At 44.6% G+C, this 16,242-nt stretch overlaps 7 protein-coding genes across 7 annotated transcripts; 4 read left to right on the top strand and 3 right to left on the bottom strand.

Moving 5' to 3' along the window:
* Positions 1 to 218: 218 nt before the first annotated feature.
* On the bottom strand, positions 219 to 1,203 carry L199_008646 (uncharacterized protein; the record flags this gene model as incomplete). The annotated part of the gene is made up of 6 exons (XM_064894325.1): positions 219 to 282; positions 339 to 433; positions 548 to 702; positions 785 to 920; positions 1,024 to 1,122; positions 1,189 to 1,203. 6 exons carry the CDS (start codon positions 1,201 to 1,203, stop codon positions 219 to 221), a joined length of 564 nt encoding a protein of 187 aa, XP_064750397.1.
* A 358-nt stretch (positions 1,204 to 1,561) lies between these two features.
* On the top strand, positions 1,562 to 4,735 carry L199_008645 (uncharacterized protein; the record flags this gene model as incomplete). The annotated part of the gene is made up of 11 exons (XM_064894324.1): positions 1,562 to 1,638; positions 1,720 to 1,732; positions 1,808 to 1,878; positions 1,937 to 2,056; positions 2,118 to 2,241; positions 2,306 to 2,443; positions 2,512 to 2,628; positions 2,709 to 2,801; positions 2,853 to 3,219; positions 3,274 to 4,262; positions 4,334 to 4,735. 11 exons carry the CDS (start codon positions 1,562 to 1,564, stop codon positions 4,733 to 4,735), a joined length of 2,511 nt encoding a protein of 836 aa, XP_064750396.1.
* Positions 4,736 to 5,270: 535 nt separating this feature from the next.
* Positions 5,271 to 6,233, top strand: L199_008644 (uncharacterized protein; the record flags this gene model as incomplete). The annotated part of the gene is made up of 3 exons (XM_064894323.1): positions 5,271 to 5,352; positions 5,493 to 5,800; positions 6,198 to 6,233. 3 exons carry the CDS (start codon positions 5,271 to 5,273, stop codon positions 6,231 to 6,233), a joined length of 426 nt encoding a protein of 141 aa, XP_064750395.1.
* A 146-nt stretch (positions 6,234 to 6,379) lies between these two features.
* On the bottom strand, positions 6,380 to 7,761 carry L199_008643 (uroporphyrinogen decarboxylase; the record flags this gene model as incomplete). Its single annotated transcript, XM_064894322.1, has 3 exons — positions 6,380 to 6,859; positions 6,983 to 7,488; positions 7,587 to 7,761. 3 exons carry the CDS (start codon positions 7,759 to 7,761, stop codon positions 6,380 to 6,382), a joined length of 1,161 nt encoding a protein of 386 aa, XP_064750394.1.
* Positions 7,762 to 8,097: 336 nt separating this feature from the next.
* L199_008642 (uncharacterized protein) lies at positions 8,098 to 10,645 on the top strand (the record flags this gene model as incomplete). Its single annotated transcript, XM_064894321.1, has 6 exons — positions 8,098 to 8,337; positions 8,414 to 8,883; positions 9,037 to 9,355; positions 9,464 to 9,981; positions 10,063 to 10,264; positions 10,484 to 10,645. 6 exons carry the CDS (start codon positions 8,098 to 8,100, stop codon positions 10,643 to 10,645), a joined length of 1,911 nt encoding a protein of 636 aa, XP_064750393.1.
* A 627-nt stretch (positions 10,646 to 11,272) lies between these two features.
* L199_008641 (uncharacterized protein) lies at positions 11,273 to 13,133 on the bottom strand (the record flags this gene model as incomplete). The annotated part of the gene is made up of 3 exons (XM_064894320.1): positions 11,273 to 11,353; positions 11,442 to 12,518; positions 12,594 to 13,133. The coding sequence occupies 3 exons, from the start codon at positions 13,131 to 13,133 to the stop codon at positions 11,273 to 11,275; spliced, it is 1,698 nt and encodes a 565-aa protein (XP_064750392.1).
* A 1,000-nt stretch (positions 13,134 to 14,133) lies between these two features.
* Positions 14,134 to 16,205, top strand: L199_008640 (serine-tRNA ligase; the record flags this gene model as incomplete). The annotated part of the gene is made up of 4 exons (XM_064894319.1): positions 14,134 to 14,167; positions 14,233 to 15,364; positions 15,663 to 15,756; positions 15,852 to 16,205. 4 exons carry the CDS (start codon positions 14,134 to 14,136, stop codon positions 16,203 to 16,205), a joined length of 1,614 nt encoding a protein of 537 aa, XP_064750391.1.
* Between the last annotated feature and the right edge of the window lie 37 nt (positions 16,206 to 16,242).

Raw genomic sequence — 16,242 nt, 5'->3', positions numbered from 1 at the left:
ATCGTTGAGATTGTGATGTTACAATATGACTGCATCTCATGAGCTACTTCGATATGCTATACTATCTAGGTCTGGGTATACCATATTCCCGCTTCCACTAAATACCTGCTGTGTTTTCTGTTCTTTTCGTCTCGTCGAATGTTACAATTCTCTTCATCATCATCGCCTGCTTTCTCTGGGTAAGGGTGGTTTTCGGATATTTCATGGAGGGGATGGTTTTATACGGTAAGTTGATATTCGTATTCGTCACTACCGCTCTGTGAGATCCAAAGGATGATAGCCCTATATATCATTACCTTGTCAGTTGTATTCTGTCCGGAGCCCTTATCACAACTCACGATAACATGATGCCCCCATTCATAGCTACATTCATTATTCCATAGTAGACGTAATCTGTGTATTCGGTGATGATGTATTTAAGGATCAAGACGGTCTATACGACAATGATAGGTCAGCAATAACCTTCATGTAGAGAACATATCATTTCAAAGAGAGAGGTGGATGTAGAGTTGATTGTGCATTGACTATGAATGAACAGTCCACTCACCAAACTTCCAGCCAGACCACCAGCCATCAACGCTACTCCAATAAACAATACCACTCTAGCTCGTACTGCAGCTGGACCATCACCTCCCCAGCTATCCCCTGAGAGAGCAGCGTTGAGATGTGATTTATCCAAAAGAGATGTAATGAGGAAACCAACTACAAAGTGAACCATCAAGCGATCAAGTAAATATTTGTGACAACAGGGGGACAAAGGATATCTTGATAGTTGAAGACTTACGAGTGGAACATATAGCTGGAATCCAATCTACGAAACTCATATGTACGGGTACCACATCGTATGGGGCGTCGGGAGGTGGTTTCGCATGGGATGATATGGTAGCTGCGTCGAATAAGAAGAAGTAGGATAGAGCGAACTACGAGGACACATGATATTTGATGATCAGTAGCATCCTCTCATTTACTGGGGTTGGGCGTTGTGAAGGAGATTGAAAGTGAATGAAGACGCAAGTTACTTACCAATCCACCAGAAAGATACGTCCCGATAGACCTCACTTTGGGACCTACTTCGAATCGGGGTAATGAGAATCGGAATACCCTTCGTGGGTCGTATGATGCCTATACACCCAAAGACAGTCAGCTGGCGATCTCGTGCACCCGACCGGCACATTTCAGACATCTCACATGTGGTATTGACATGGCCGCTTTGTTTGGAAGTGTTAGAGGATAGATGATAATCCAGCTATAAAGCAGAGGCATGAACGGACATTCGACTGACTGGCTGTCGTTGATTCAAGCAGCCAAGTGAGAGGGACGGCGGAGCTGATTGCTCATTCATCTTAATTACGTAATCTGACACCCTCCCTCTGATTTCGTCATGCTGAGGGTCTGTGCGCGTGACTATGGGAAGGATGAGAATGAGGATGGGTAGACGCGACTGCTGTTAGTCTCAAGAACATTAACATTACTCTTTGCAATTCACTTTTGTTAACCATCACCTTCCTTCTTTCATCCCATCCTCATATGTCTCTCACACTGTGAGGAAACAGCAAGCAACATGGGTATCTCTGGTCTACTACCCTTGCTCAAGGAGATACAGGTCAGCGGACATGTGTCAGAGTTCAAGGGGAAGAGGTGAGTTGGGATCTCTTCGACGCGATGATCTATACGTCCATGTTATACGAATAGATCAGCTGACGAGGTATTCTCACATAGACTGGCGGTAGATGTGAGTATATTCAGCTTTCCGCGAAGACTCTCGTGACATGTTTCAAGGACCCAGCTGATCATTGCAATCTCATAGGCATACGTATGGCTTCATAAAGGTGCATTCGGTTGTGCGGAAGATCTGGTCAAGGGAAAGAAGACAACCAAGTGAGCTGACCAGACATCGTGTCTGCTAATGGGCAAGTAGCTGATATACCCAGTATAGATTCGTGGACTATGCGATGCATCGAGTACGGATGCTTCGATATCATGGTATAACGCCTTTTATCGTATTTGATGGTGGTCCATTACCGGCTAAGAAGGGCACGGAGGTATCAAGAGCAAAGTGAGCTATCCTTCACTCGTCTGAAATTCGATTAGCTCATATGATCATTCTTCTCTGATAGATCACGAGCGGAAAACCTCGAAAGAGCCCGATCGATGGAATCTCAAGGACGATGGAGGGAAGCAAGAGATTTTTACACGAGGTGTTTGGATATCACGCCTGAGATGGCTTATCAACTTATTAAGGTGAGCTGAACTTTTCCAGCCCTTCGGACGTTAGCTGACACACATTCTTTTGATTGATGAGTAGGCACTCAAAGCGGAGAATGTAGATTATGTGGTAGCACCCTACGAAGCTGATGCCCAGCTGTGTTATCTGGAAAGAGAAGGTTTTGTAGATGGGATTATAACCGAAGATTCTGATTTACTGGTCTTTGGTTGTCGTCAAGTGAGTCAGCTGATTCTCTGCCCCCTATACAAACTGGATTCGTAGCTGACATTCTTGGCACCCCCTAGGTGATATTCAAACTCGATGGGAATGGCCAATGTGTCTGGATACACCGTAATAACTTAGCAACGATACGCGATTTTCCCATGCACGGATGGACGGATGTTCAGTTCAGGAGGATGGCTGTGAGTCGAAGATTCTTTTCAATTTGTTTTCCTTCCAGTTGGACTGATAGGAGACCATGGGTCATATCCGACCTCCGTAGATGCTCTCAGGTTGTGATTACCTCGATTCCATCGTAGGTATAGGACTAAAAAAGGCTCATGCCCTGATGCGGAGGTTCAAAACGGTAGAAAAGGTGAGTTCTCTAGGTAGTCGCAGTCCGCATCCCAGCTCATCCCTTCCAAAGCTGCTCCAACATGTACGACTAGAAGGATCAATGACTATCCCACCGGACTATCTCGCCTCGTTCGCTCAAGCAGAACTAGCTTTCATCCATCAACGAGTATACTGTCCCGAGCAGGGTCGTCTAATACCGCTCAACGACTTTCCTGAAGGTGGTCTAGGTGAAAATGATGAAAGATGGATAGGGTTAGATGTGGAAGAAGAAATAGCTAGAGGAATGGCCAAAGGCGATTTGCACCCTGAAACGAGGTTACCTATAATCGATGAATGGCCAGATTATCAACCAACACCTCGGACGAAAATCCTCACGGACAATTTCTCCAAAGTCAATGCGACAGTCTCTGCTGGACCTATGGATGTTTTCGTTACCAGTGAGTTAGCTAATCTAGCTAACACCATGGAGAGTCAAGCTGACAATTGTGCAGGGATGAAGAAGACCAGATCACTGGCTAAAGCCGTCGGTACCCTTGGTTCTGGACCGTCTCGTCTTTCCGACCAGAATCTTGAACGTTTTTCTGCACCTGCCATCTTATCAGGAACTCAGCACAACTCAACAGGTAGTAAGAAAAGTAAATTCTTTTCGAGACCTTCCAAACGTGAAATCACCCCTGAGTTGGAAGAATCACTACATTGGGAAGACGATGAAGAAAGCGAGGAAATCAAGAATCAACCTATCGCTGGACCATCTCGAATTCCAGCTTCTACACCTAATCGATCGCCTAGCCCTGCAATATCTTCGATTCGAGGGGAAGATTCACCCGTTAAATCGGTCATCTCGGGTCATATCCTCACTTCACCAGGATGTGTACTCTCCAGTCCGCCTGATTCACCTTCCCAAGGAATACTCTTCTCTACACCCCGAAGAAAAGATCATAAGATCCGGGAAAGTACCCCACCATCACCTACTGGCGCTTCGATCGGTGAGAATGTGCTCATAGCTGCGTCTTCTCAAGTGCTGGAGACGGAGTTCAAGGAATTCGATTACGATAACGAAGTGAATGAAGAAAGCATCGAAGAGACGCAAGTGGATGTCCAAACACCTACTGAGAGTCGGACTCGAACTCCTGCCAGGAAAGAAAAGAAATCGTTATCGAGATTGTCGACTATTGTCATACCCAATTCATCGTCACCTATCACATCCACCACGACATCTTGCGTTCCTGAGACTCAATCTTGGCCGACGGGTAGAAAGCTTCAACCTTTCGCTTCAACTTCGAGCGATACGATCTCAGAGGAAGAACAAATCATTACGCCGTCTTTGGATCAGATCAATCAGAAGAAGAGGAAACGATCGATGAAACAGGAAGTAACCGAGATCGAGGATGCGATTGAAGATGAAGGTGAAAAGAAACGATTGGAACGGGCCAGGATCGTTGCTGCTGGTTGGAAAGCTAAATATGCGTTTGGGCAAAAGGTGAGTTGTCAATACGATGTTGACTGGCAGATGTAGGAACAAAGCTAACAACGATTGCGCCATCTCACCAGTCCTCTTCTCCTGCGTCCATCCCTTCATCTGACGATACACCTAACAAACCTATCAAACGTACCAAGTCGGACCCTACGACTCGTCCTCGACCGGAACCTGTCAAACGTCCGACGTTACCTATCACCTCGCAAGCTCAGGCTTCGCGCATTTTACTTTCGAGAGATACCAATGTGCTGACGCCACGCAGGGACCAAACACCTGCGTCGAGGAAATACAGTAGTGGACCCTCGAAGGAGGATTTCACTCCTGCGACAAGAAAGAACAGTGATAACGATAATTTCGGCCAAAAGTTCAGCTCTTCACCTCTTTCGTTCAATGATGACGAATTGATATTTGAAAGTACCCAAAAGGGGGGACAGACATATAACAAATTGCAAAAATATAAGTTCGGTGGGAAGTAGGTAATGAGTCAAGAGAGAAAGGTGGGTACGCCCGGTTCGGTCGTCAGTAGTCGGTCAAATGAGATTGGATTGATTCCTGTTGATTTGTATAGTCTTTTCATTTTGTAGAATATCCACATTTCTTACGCTGTTGATCAATAATAATAATTTCAGGCCAACACAAGTTATGTCCTAGTCATATTCCCCGTTTGTACATATTTTCATTTAAGAACCTAACGATTATCATTATCCTATATCCTATGCATATGTCGTGTCCTCAGCTCATATTGCAAGGAAGACATATATATCGTCATCCGGCCGTACCATTACACGGATCAAGTCATACGGTGAGCCAAGTGCAAGTGGGGGTTTCGGACTTTTCCGAGTATCTCCGTGATCACTTACAACTTCGACGGTAATCCCATCATCGATATGACAAGCGACGTTATTTTCACAACTGGACATCGTCTATAACTCATGGGATAAGGCATATAACCCAACACATACAGCTCACTCACTGAACCAGCCGAGAGGAAGGTATCACAACGACAGCAAGATGAGACCCACTCAATTACTCAGAGCAACGCATTACAAACCGATGATTCATTTCTTGGGTCAACGGAAGAAGATCCCTCATGGTGTGTTTGTCTATTTCTCTTTCTCTTTCTCACTCTCACTGTATCTTCATCTGTCATGACTGTCTATACTTTATTCTATAATAAAGTACAATGAGATGAGAGTGACCACTAATGCTGGATACATGATGTATGACGTATAGCTCCCCACGCACCGGCAGCTCACCCAATGGCGCCCAAAGAAATAGTAGAAGATTTCCAATCGTTCCTCGCCAAACTTCAATCATCCTCTGATGGACCTTCAAACCCTTCTTCAAACCCTAAAGCTCAATCGCCAAGTGAGAGCTCAAAAGGTATCGTACGTGATCAAGAGTCAAAGAACACCCAGAGTCAAGCAAAGGGAAGTGGTAGTGGAAGTTCGAAACCGGTAGATTATGAGAATTTCTGGGAGGCTCCAGGGTATTTGTGGAGTACCAAGGAGGTGTCGGAGAGGGAGTTGGAAGCTGTTATGGTGAGTAATCCCACATTGTCACAAGTATGATCATGAGGGATCAAGAGAAAGAGCGGATTTGTTTCTGTTGTTTTTTGTGTGAATGCGAGGATAAGAAATTGCTATGTTCTGCTTTTTTACTTTCCTTGATTCGAATCCTACTTCTTACTCTTTCGATATCAAGAGGTCCAATCGATCATGATCTTGGTCTTGATTCCGATCTCGGTCGACTCACTTCCACTCCTCCCTGCTTTTTGATCTTTGATATATGACTTTCCTGTATACTTCGCTTCTTCTCATCCAACCCAAGCGAGTGTAATCACGTCTTTAGATTAATTTGGATTCGAGTGGAAGTCTCACATGACAAATAGATCAGATATGATAAATGCTAATCTCTTCTCTTCTTCTCCTTTTACAGAGCGGTGGTGCGACCGACATCCGAAGTGGACCATAAACGAGTAATTTGACTAGTATATCATCAATGTACATATACTTCAATGCATGTGCTGTACCTCACTATGTGTATCTAACTCATCTTATACTATGTTCGTCTACTATACATCTACATCTATTCATGCCTTTACCTTCACACTCTCATTCTTACGCCCTCTTTGAATACTTGTGTACACACTCCAAGAACCAACCCATATCTTCAGGTTTGACATTCGGTGTGATCCCATGACCCAAGTTAGCTATCCAACCTCCTCCAGCCGCCTTCCATCTCTCACTGAGCCTCTCAACTTCCCTTTCTATACCTTCTTTACCACCGTACAACACCGTCGGATCGAAATTACCTTGTAAGTTGACCTTTCGGCCCACATACTCCCTTACTTCCACTGGATCAACTGTCCAGTCCAATCCCAAGGTATCATACCCTGTTACCTTTGGGTCGGATAGGAGTTTGAAGGTAGAAGGAGCGTTGGCACCTTTTGCGAAGAGCGTTATGGCCACTCCGGGATGACCTAGTTGTCTCAAGATTGATTTGACCTTGTGAGAGATGTAGATACATGGAGGTAAGGCGAATTCGGCGTATTGGTAGGGTGTTAATTCACCGGCCCAGGAATCGAATACTTGGAGCATCTATGTGGCAATAAGCGGTTAGCAGTGAATCATGAAACATGTATGAATTTGTGGGGTGGTAGCAATAGTTTCTTTTTGTTGATTCTGCTTCTGCCTTCAGTTGAGAGGGAAGGTGAAACTCACCTGAGCACCAGCCAACACCTGACCAACCAACAGATCCGCACAAACATCCGCTACCTTCCTCAACAGCTCTTTACTCTCTTTTGGATACTTGTATAACCAAGATTTTGAATTTTCGAAAGTTTTTGAACCACCTCCTTCGCACATGTACGCCATTAACGTCCATGGAGCACCGGAGAACCCTATCAGTGGTACTCTCCCTCCCAGACCCTTTCGAGTGAGGGTTATAGCTTCGAACAGGTAACCCAATTCTTTCTGTACATCTACGTCTTGGTTCAATCGACTCAGGTCGGAGGGTGTACGTATAGGAGCAGGTAAGACTGGACCTTTGGAAGGTTCCATCAATACTTCCATTCCTAATGCCTGAGGGACAACGAGGATATCACAGAATATGATGGATGCGTCCAATCGGGGATATCGATCGATAGGTTGTAGGGTGAGTTGAGAGGCGATGGAGGGGGTTTGACAACATTCGAAAAATGAATGAGATTTGCGAACTTCAAGGAATTCTAAGATCACCCAAAAGAGATATAGATATTAGCTTGAATATATTTGTCTCATGTGGAGACGGCGGTATATAATTTATGGATTGATAAATCTCAATTACCAGGTAAATACCTCCCTGCCTGCCTCATGACCCACACGGGGGCTCTCTCAGTCTCTTCACCCCTGGCAGCACGAAGTAACAGGTCGTTCTTCAACGGAGGGAAAGACTGTTCGATTTCCCTCCATTTATCGACGTTGGTCAATTTCGGTACGGTGTATTCGGCAGAAGTTGACATGGCGAATGTAGGGAGGATATCGTATGGTGGGATGAGGGGGAGTAAGTGGGTTGATATGATTGACATGTAATTTATGACTACAATATGACAAGAGAGATGGGTAATTCCAATTTTCTTGAGATGCTCATCGTGATGATCCGAGCGATCTCAGTATGGGATATTTGATGCCGTTCCCCACGGAGATGGGATGGATGTCCGTTGGTCAACCAATATTTCAGTCGAGATGCTCTTTCAACTTTTTTGGAACGAGTGATAAGTTAATTCAGATACTCCTGTACAACATTTAACATCTTAATTTGCACATAGCTGCATAACGCATACTGCGATCCACTCAGCATGGCCAACAAGCACAAGAGACGATCTCGTCCATCAGATTTCGAGACTACCCCTCGAGCCGTCGAGGTCACCCACGATTGGAAGAAATCAGATGAAGAGCTGGAACTTGAAGAAGCCCTGTTTGGGACCAGTAAGAAGCAATCAAAGGCCAAATCGAAGACTAAGAAAGGGTCAGACTTCCAGGTCGGTACGACTGGTGATAACGAAGAGGAAGGGCTGAGTGATGTGGATGATAACGATGTGAGTTGAACATCACCTACCATCTGGTTAGCGAATGGTCTATACATCAGCTGACACACATTTTGTCTTACCTTAGTTGTTCACTATTGATGCACCTATCGCATCGAATTACCAGATCGACCAGTTACCAGATGATCAACCTCCCTCAGATTCAGATGAAGACGAAGATGAAGGATCAAGTAGGGATACTTCGAGTGATAGCTCAAGCGACGAAGAAGGGGAGAACGAATTCCGTGCTATATCACCTTCCTCTTCAAGATCACCTTCACCTGCTGAAGATGACCAAGAACATGACCGACAAGGGAAGAATGAACCTACTATAACCTTACCTGATGATATATATGATATTCAAGAAGAGGAAGAGAAGTTACGTTCGAAAAAGCAAAAAGCGATATGGAATGATCCGTCCGATGAGCTCGTTAGTGTTGATATAAGTGAGAATAGGAGGTTGAGAAAGTTGGATAGAGGGAAGAAGAGGAAGATTGATGGTGGAGCTGAGAGTGAGAAGGTTAATGGGAGGGAATTGCAGGACAAGTTGAGAGAGCAGTGAGTTTTGTTGTTCTCCTGCTTTCTGCTATTTGCTCTTTGCTAGTTTCTCGATATGAAATACCCATTCATCATGGGATATTATCGATACAAAGATATCTACTACAATGATTTGCTCGTTCTCGCAAAGGCTGATACCTTCACCTCAACCAGATTCGAGCGTCTCCACCCACCACCTCAATGGGCAAAACAACGCACATCCATCGGTACCCCCTCCCTATCATCACTCTTAACATCCACCAAATCATTCATCGCCCCTTCCATCGCTATTGACGGTCAGAAACGACCACCCCTCCCACAGGGGAATATAGATTTACAGAGGGTCCGTAATGCCAATCAGCAGAATCCCACGACGGGTAAGAGGGAGGCGGCGGATTCGAATGGAGGGATAGTAGATATCGCTTGGCACCCTTCTGAGAGGGTCGGTGTGATGGCTGTTGCGGGAGGTGATAGGAGAGTAAGGTTTTTCAATGTGAGTGAGAGGGCCTGTCCTCTAATTTTCAGAGCTCAGATGGGGTGAGGTCCGCAAAAGAAGTGTACTCTGTACTGTGTATACTAATTATGGTTCATGTCAATACAGATCGACGGACACACCAACCCGACCCTCATGACACTTCATATCCCCTCCTTACCCATCTCTCGCTCGACATTCCATCCATCAGGTTCATCCCTCCTGTTAGTTGGTAATCGACCATACTACTATACCTACGACTTAACCTCTCAACGATGTCTCCGATCGTCCAAAACACTTTTCGGATCGATGGACACACCCTCTTCACCCAATACACTACATCGTCATGCGTTCTCGCCCGACGGTACCCTTCTCGCCGTGGCTGGTAGACGAGGACTGATATCTATCCATGACTGGCCCTCTGGCGGAGTCGTAGCTGAACTACGATCGGGTCGAGGAGGTTATACAGCCGATCTGACGTGGAGTCAGAATGGGCGAGAGTTGAATGTCCTGGGTGGAAGGGACGGAGCAGAGGTGGAAGTTTGGGATATAGCTGAACGAAGGATGGTGAGGCGTTGGAGGGATGACAGAGCTTTGGGAGGAACGTTGATGCGAAATAGTAGGGATGGGAATTATACTGCTATCGGGTGAGTTATAAGCTTTGTAAGATACTACGTGGTATACCGTCAGAGAGAGAGATACTGATTTATACCAATCATCTTGAACAGTTCGACAACAGGTATTGTTAATATTTACAATTCCACCTCCCTCGCATCGCCTTCCTCATCAACCAGCAAATTCACGGAGTTCTCACCTGAACCGTATAAATCACTGGAACAATTGACGACCTCCATAACCAGTATGGCGTTCCATCCTTCCAATGAGGTATTGGTCACTGCCAGTGAAGCTAAGAAGGATCTGTTGAAGATGGTGAGTGATTTTCAGAACGACTTGTCTGTCTGCGATATATATATTTATCATCCGATCGGCCTTTCTCTGTCATTATTTTTGTTCCGTTCAGTTCTGCTACCCATGATCATTTCTACTTCCACTTGTGATCAATGATTTTCGCATTTATTTCATTTCATTTGACTGACCCTGATCCTGATCCCGACTCTGACTCTGACTTCAATTTGAATGATTTCACAGTACCACCTCCCATCCGGAACGGCATTCTCCAATTGGCCCACCCCAGCTACACCCCTGGGTCGTATCACTTCTGTTGGATTCTCTCCCAGCGGTGAATACCTTAGCGTAGGTAATCAGAGAGGTACAGTGTTATTATGGTCTGTGAGACATTATACGTCGTAGTTTACAGGATGCATAATGTTGCATCTTTCTATTACTTGGTGAAACTCGAGGTGGTGATCATGATTTAGCATCTGTGAGATTCTGCACAGTATTATATCGTATCGCATCGTACTTTGACTTTGAGTGTGGGCTCATTTGTTCACTTGATCACTTTGCGACCAGCTTTTGCTTTCCTTTTTTCATTCGAAATCACTATCCAGTCGAATGAATAGACCAGACGGATTATCGATAGTCTGTGTATACTACAGATGAGTCATCGATGAACAGTATGGTACAATGCATGTTTGGATATTACAAATCATCATATACATATACAAATTATCAAGTACATACGAACTGATCTGATCTATATGAAGATCAATGGGTGATTGCTTATTGATTATCTGATGGATAAAATTCCAATGGGGTTTTCAACAAAACAAAAGATCCTTCCTTCTTAAAAGATAATTTGTAATTATTTGATACTCAGTCTCAGTCCTTGGAGTGTAACACCTTTGTTCAGTCTCTACTCTTTACTCTTTCATCGTGTTGTGATGAAAGTCAAGTCTGATTTTTCTTTCTTTTCCCACATCCTATACCCCTCATAATGGTTTATGATATTGTTGAGCTTTGATTCGTTCGATCCAATCATATTCCACTCAACAACTGATTTTGATTCCCATTGTCATTATCTATATCCTTCTTAGCTAGCAGTTTAGCGTAATGTTGCTATTGATCAAGCAAGCCAAAAACATTATCAGCCATACACCTCGATAAAGTGAATGTATCATATTAAAGATGGGGTAAGTTTACTCACCCCACATAAATCACACAAACTATTAGGTCCATCTGGACCCCTCATCCATTCGGTGGTCACATTACATCCACACCCGTGACATCGAGTTAACACCACTGAAGTTGTGTCGGGTTGATTATTGGGATTGTTGTTGTTACTATTGAATATATCCATCGATGTGTAGTTGTTACTACCATTTCCATTCGCATTACCGTTATATTGTGTTTGTGATTGATAAGGATTATGGGTAGTGTGATCTGAGAATTGCGTTTGCGATTGGAACACATTATCATCATCGTTGATGTTGTTGTTGTTGTTGTTGTTGTTGTTATTGGTGTGAGACAACAAGGTTGATACTTCCGTTAACATACCCAACGAATCCATTGGATTCGGTTGTTGATGATAAGGTGAATACTGCTGATGAGGAGGTTGAAGTTGAGCAGGCGGATGTTGGGGATGATCATATTCATATCCATGTCGATTGCTATGACCATATTCGTAATCATGATGATGATGATGATGTTGATGATTATCATGATGGTGATGATGGTGGTGTTGATGCTGCGTTTGGTGCTGGTGATGTTGGTGGTGAGGATGAGGTAAATGATGTGAATAAGGTGATTGTGATTGTGATTGCGATTGCGATGGTGAAGGTTCATAAACCCTTGTACCAGAGGATGGTAAATTCTTCTTCACCCTTTCCTTTTCTTTCTCCTTTTCCTTCTCTCCATCCACTTCGCCCGCCTGACCAGCTTTCGACTGACCTTGAGCCGCAGCTTGAGCCTGAGCCTGAGCTTGGGCTTTAGCAATCAAAGCGTCCCTCCTCTTCCTGATGATTTCCATCTCCTTCTCCGCCGGCGTCATATCTTCCACCTTCTTCTTCTTGGTCGCTCGAGAAGGTACGAAAGGCTTGTCGAACTCTGCTTTCAAGTTTGGATGGACATACGGCGGGAGTGAGACGAGGATGGTGTGTATAAGGGAAGATAGCTTGGCGAATCGGGTGAGCAGGTATGGAGGTGGGGGGGAAGGTTGAGTACGCTGAGGTGAGGGGATAAAAGGCTGGAGCAGGGATAGTATCTCGGATATATATACTTTGAGCTGTACGAGTATAAGGGAGATATAGAGTCAGTTGTTGTATGATGTATACGTGTGACTGGGTAAGGTCGTACTCACCGCTTCCTTCTCTTTCTCCACATCCACATCATTAACCTGATCGTTCCCATGCAACCCTGCTCCCAAACCCAACCATAATCTCCTCATCACTTCTTTCTCTAATTCTTCAGATTTCCAATCATTGTCTTTATCGTTCACACCCTCCGGGTACTGTTCTTCCACTTTGACCTGCACCTCTGCGCTCTCTTTCGTCTTTCCTTTTCCGGTGAGCATGAATGGTGAAAGACCACTTTCAGCTGGAGGAGGGTGGTCAAAAGGTGTAGGTAAGATTGCGTTTTGGGGCTGATGCCATGGTGGGTGCGATAATATCCTAGATATCGATTCGTCGTGTGTTTGTGTTTGAGGATGAGTGTCAATGGTCATATGAGGTGTCCATAATGATGATGAGGATGAGGATGAGGGTTGTTGTTGAGTCTGGGTTGGATATCCCATTTCATTGAGGTTGATATTGATGTTGAAATCGTTGATGTTATCTGATGATGATGATGGGTTGTTGACATAAGGATATTCCTGCTGATAGGATACAGGGTAAGGCCACATGTTGTACATTGACAAATTAAAGAGATCAGATCTGGGTTGGGTGGATAACTCGATGCGCTATGATCCCCGTCGGTCGCATTGACCTGCTCCCTGATGTCGGAGTACGGAGGTCGGAGGTCGGGGATGGGCCCGTGTTCCAAGATGGGATACGTAGTGGTAGTTAGTTGTTAATGACTAATCACTAATGAAATGATGTTGATCCTGTGATTAAGCTTGTTTATGGACCAAATGGTACCCGCAATGTATTTGACAGAATGAGATTAAGCAAAAGTAAGAGCAAAAAAAGAGGTGTGAGATGTTGCCGTAAAATGTCGATCTTCTCTCTTCTGATCTGTTTGGGTAATACTCGTATTGGTGTTATGGCGTCGGCCTGGGCGATTGGTCCCTTATTCTTGAGCTGCGTCTGAGGCGATCGTCAATATACTGCTATAGCCTATACTGATATATGTGGTCGTTCACAGCTAGATGGTGTATGGGATCTTAGGAATGTTGCGCATGTAGATCATCCATCCATTCATTCATTTATTCACACTATCTTAGCTTACCTAGTTTAGGCTTGAGCTTTCGGATGTTTTACCACACCAGATCTCAAGGGCTAGGCCAGGAGCAGACCAGATACAGATCTCAAATACCCACATACCGCAAATCCCCTTAGGCGGGTGTAGTGCGGGTTGTGCGAAATGTATCAAATGTATCAAAACACCAAGACTCGATACCAGAGCCTCGTATGCATGTACTCTACTGGTTGATGTTGATTCACCTGATGCTGCTTTGTGTGAGTAAACAGACAATCTTGCAGGATGGGAGTTATCGTACTATGCATAGCAGCTGCAAGGGACGGTGAGAGTGGAGTACGACCAGTTCCGTCGGAGTAATCCGCTTATCCCATCCATGCATTCCATCCCATCCCATCGTGACCAACAGAAAAAGTTGAGTTCAGTGATATATTGATGTTCGATCGACTGAACATGCCTGTTGAACCCATCACGAACGACCGATCATGAGGTCCACCCGCATACGGCAGATAGCAAGTGGTAAGTCACATCCACCCAATGACACGTGTATGACGATATTAATGGTTGTTATCCCATTTCTTCAGTCCGTCAATATCGTCACTATGCTACTCAAACATCCCTCAAAGGACCTCTTATAGGTGTCAAACCGAAATCAGCCTCCTCTCCTTCTCCTTCTCCTTCTTCATCAACATCGGCATCTACATCTTTAGCATCATCGTCATTACCGAAACCTCGTCTGGACTATCACGACCTCCTATCTGATCCACAGCGTACCACCCGAAATGCCCTCCTTCGTAAATCCCCTTTACAACCCGATCATCTAGCTCATCTCCAACGTCTGCGGTCCACTCAACTCCTCTTACTCCAGAAACTATCCACTATCAAATCGAAGCAGAAAGAAATTGGTAGTCTCATCAAGATTGGTTTAGGCGATACCGCCGAATTGAAAGAACAAGCCAAGAAGATCAAATCGAAATTCAAAGAGTATGAGATTAACTTGGGTGAAACTGAAAATGAATTATTAGACTTGGCTTTACTCTTACCTAACTTCTCACATCCCAATTCACCCCTTGGGTCGGAAGATAATGCCAGAACTATAGAAACGTTTGGTCAATCCGTTATAGAAGGCCAGATAGAGGAAAGAAGGGACCATGTTGATTTTTGCAATCATTTCGATTTATTGGATAATCAAGCTTCCTCAAATACATCCGGATCATCTTGGCCCTATCTTAAAAGTATCTTAGCATTACTTGAACAATCCCTCATCAATTATTCGTTATCGATAGCTGTAAAGAACGGATTCACTCCGGTGATTCCACCAGATGTGATCAAAGAGGATATAGCTTGGAGATGTGGTTTCCAACCTCGTGATTCACTTTCCAACCCATCCACACAAACTTATCACCTAGCTCAACCTGATAATGCCCCTCAACAGCGGTTGTGTCTAGCAGGAACGAGTGAAATACCTCTAGCTGGGTTATTCGCTAATAGGTTATTCCACGAGGAGGATTTGCCGAAAAAGGTTGTAGGTGTTGGAAGAGCGTTCAGAGCAGAGGCTGGTGCCAGAGGATCAGACACTAGAGGATTGTATAGGGTACATCAGTTCACGAAAGTCGAATTGTTCGCTGTAACTGCTGAGGATGGGAGTGAGCGGATGATGGAGGAGATCAGAGAGGTGCAGAAGGAGATTGCACAAGGATTAGGATTGAGTGTAAGGTGAGTTGCATCGTGGGATTATCATTGATACAATCACCATCATAACAAATGGAAACGACAAAACCGACGCCAATGTACCGTACTTGATTCTTTTCTTATTCTTCGACACATTAAGAAGTATCAACTCACAACATAGCAAGCTTCCGCTTCCTCTTTCCCATCTTTCTTACTCTCTCTACCTTCCAACCTCTTCTCATCTCTCCTTATCTCCTCGTCCCTCTTCCTAATCTCTTCCAACAGGGGAGATGGACTGTATGAAGAGCGAACCGAAGCTGATTGATGGTCATGATGTTATCAGGGTCCTGGATATGCCGACGGAAGAATTGGGCGCTTCGGCTCATAGGAAATACGATATGGAAGCTTGGATGCCTGGGAGAGGTAAATGGGGAGAGGTGAGTGAGATTATTCACAAGAAGATGACATCTAGTTCTTCCGGAGATGATAACTTTTGTTAGATGATCAACGCTGATTATACCAATTGTGGTAGATAACGTCCACCTCAAATTGTACATCCTACCAATCACGTCGACTATCCATTACCTATCGTCCCTCTCCCACATCCCCTTCTTCCTCTTCCTCTGGTCCTGGTGGAGAAGGAGATCTACCGATTCCACCATCCGAAATACAGACTCAGCATAATGGACCATTACCTTTCGCACATACTTTGAACGGCACCGCTGCTGCTATACCTAGACTGATAGTGGCCCTGATCGAAAATGGAATAAGATTCAAGGATGATGAATATGATGGAGTGGATTTACCGAAAGTGTTGGAGAGGTTTTGGGTTGGTGGAAGAGAGTTTGGGGAGGGGAAGAGAAAAGGAAGTATCAGATGGGTATAAGTGAGAGAAGTAGTCGGAGCGGAGTCTGAAGTAGATT

This window comes from Kwoniella botswanensis, chromosome 3, assembly GCF_036426115.1.
Source record: "Kwoniella botswanensis chromosome 3, complete sequence".
Taxonomy (NCBI): domain Eukaryota; kingdom Fungi; phylum Basidiomycota; class Tremellomycetes; order Tremellales; family Cryptococcaceae; genus Kwoniella; species Kwoniella botswanensis.
The sequence above is the reverse complement of the archived record's forward strand: the minus strand, read 5'-3'. Positions and strand labels throughout refer to the sequence as shown.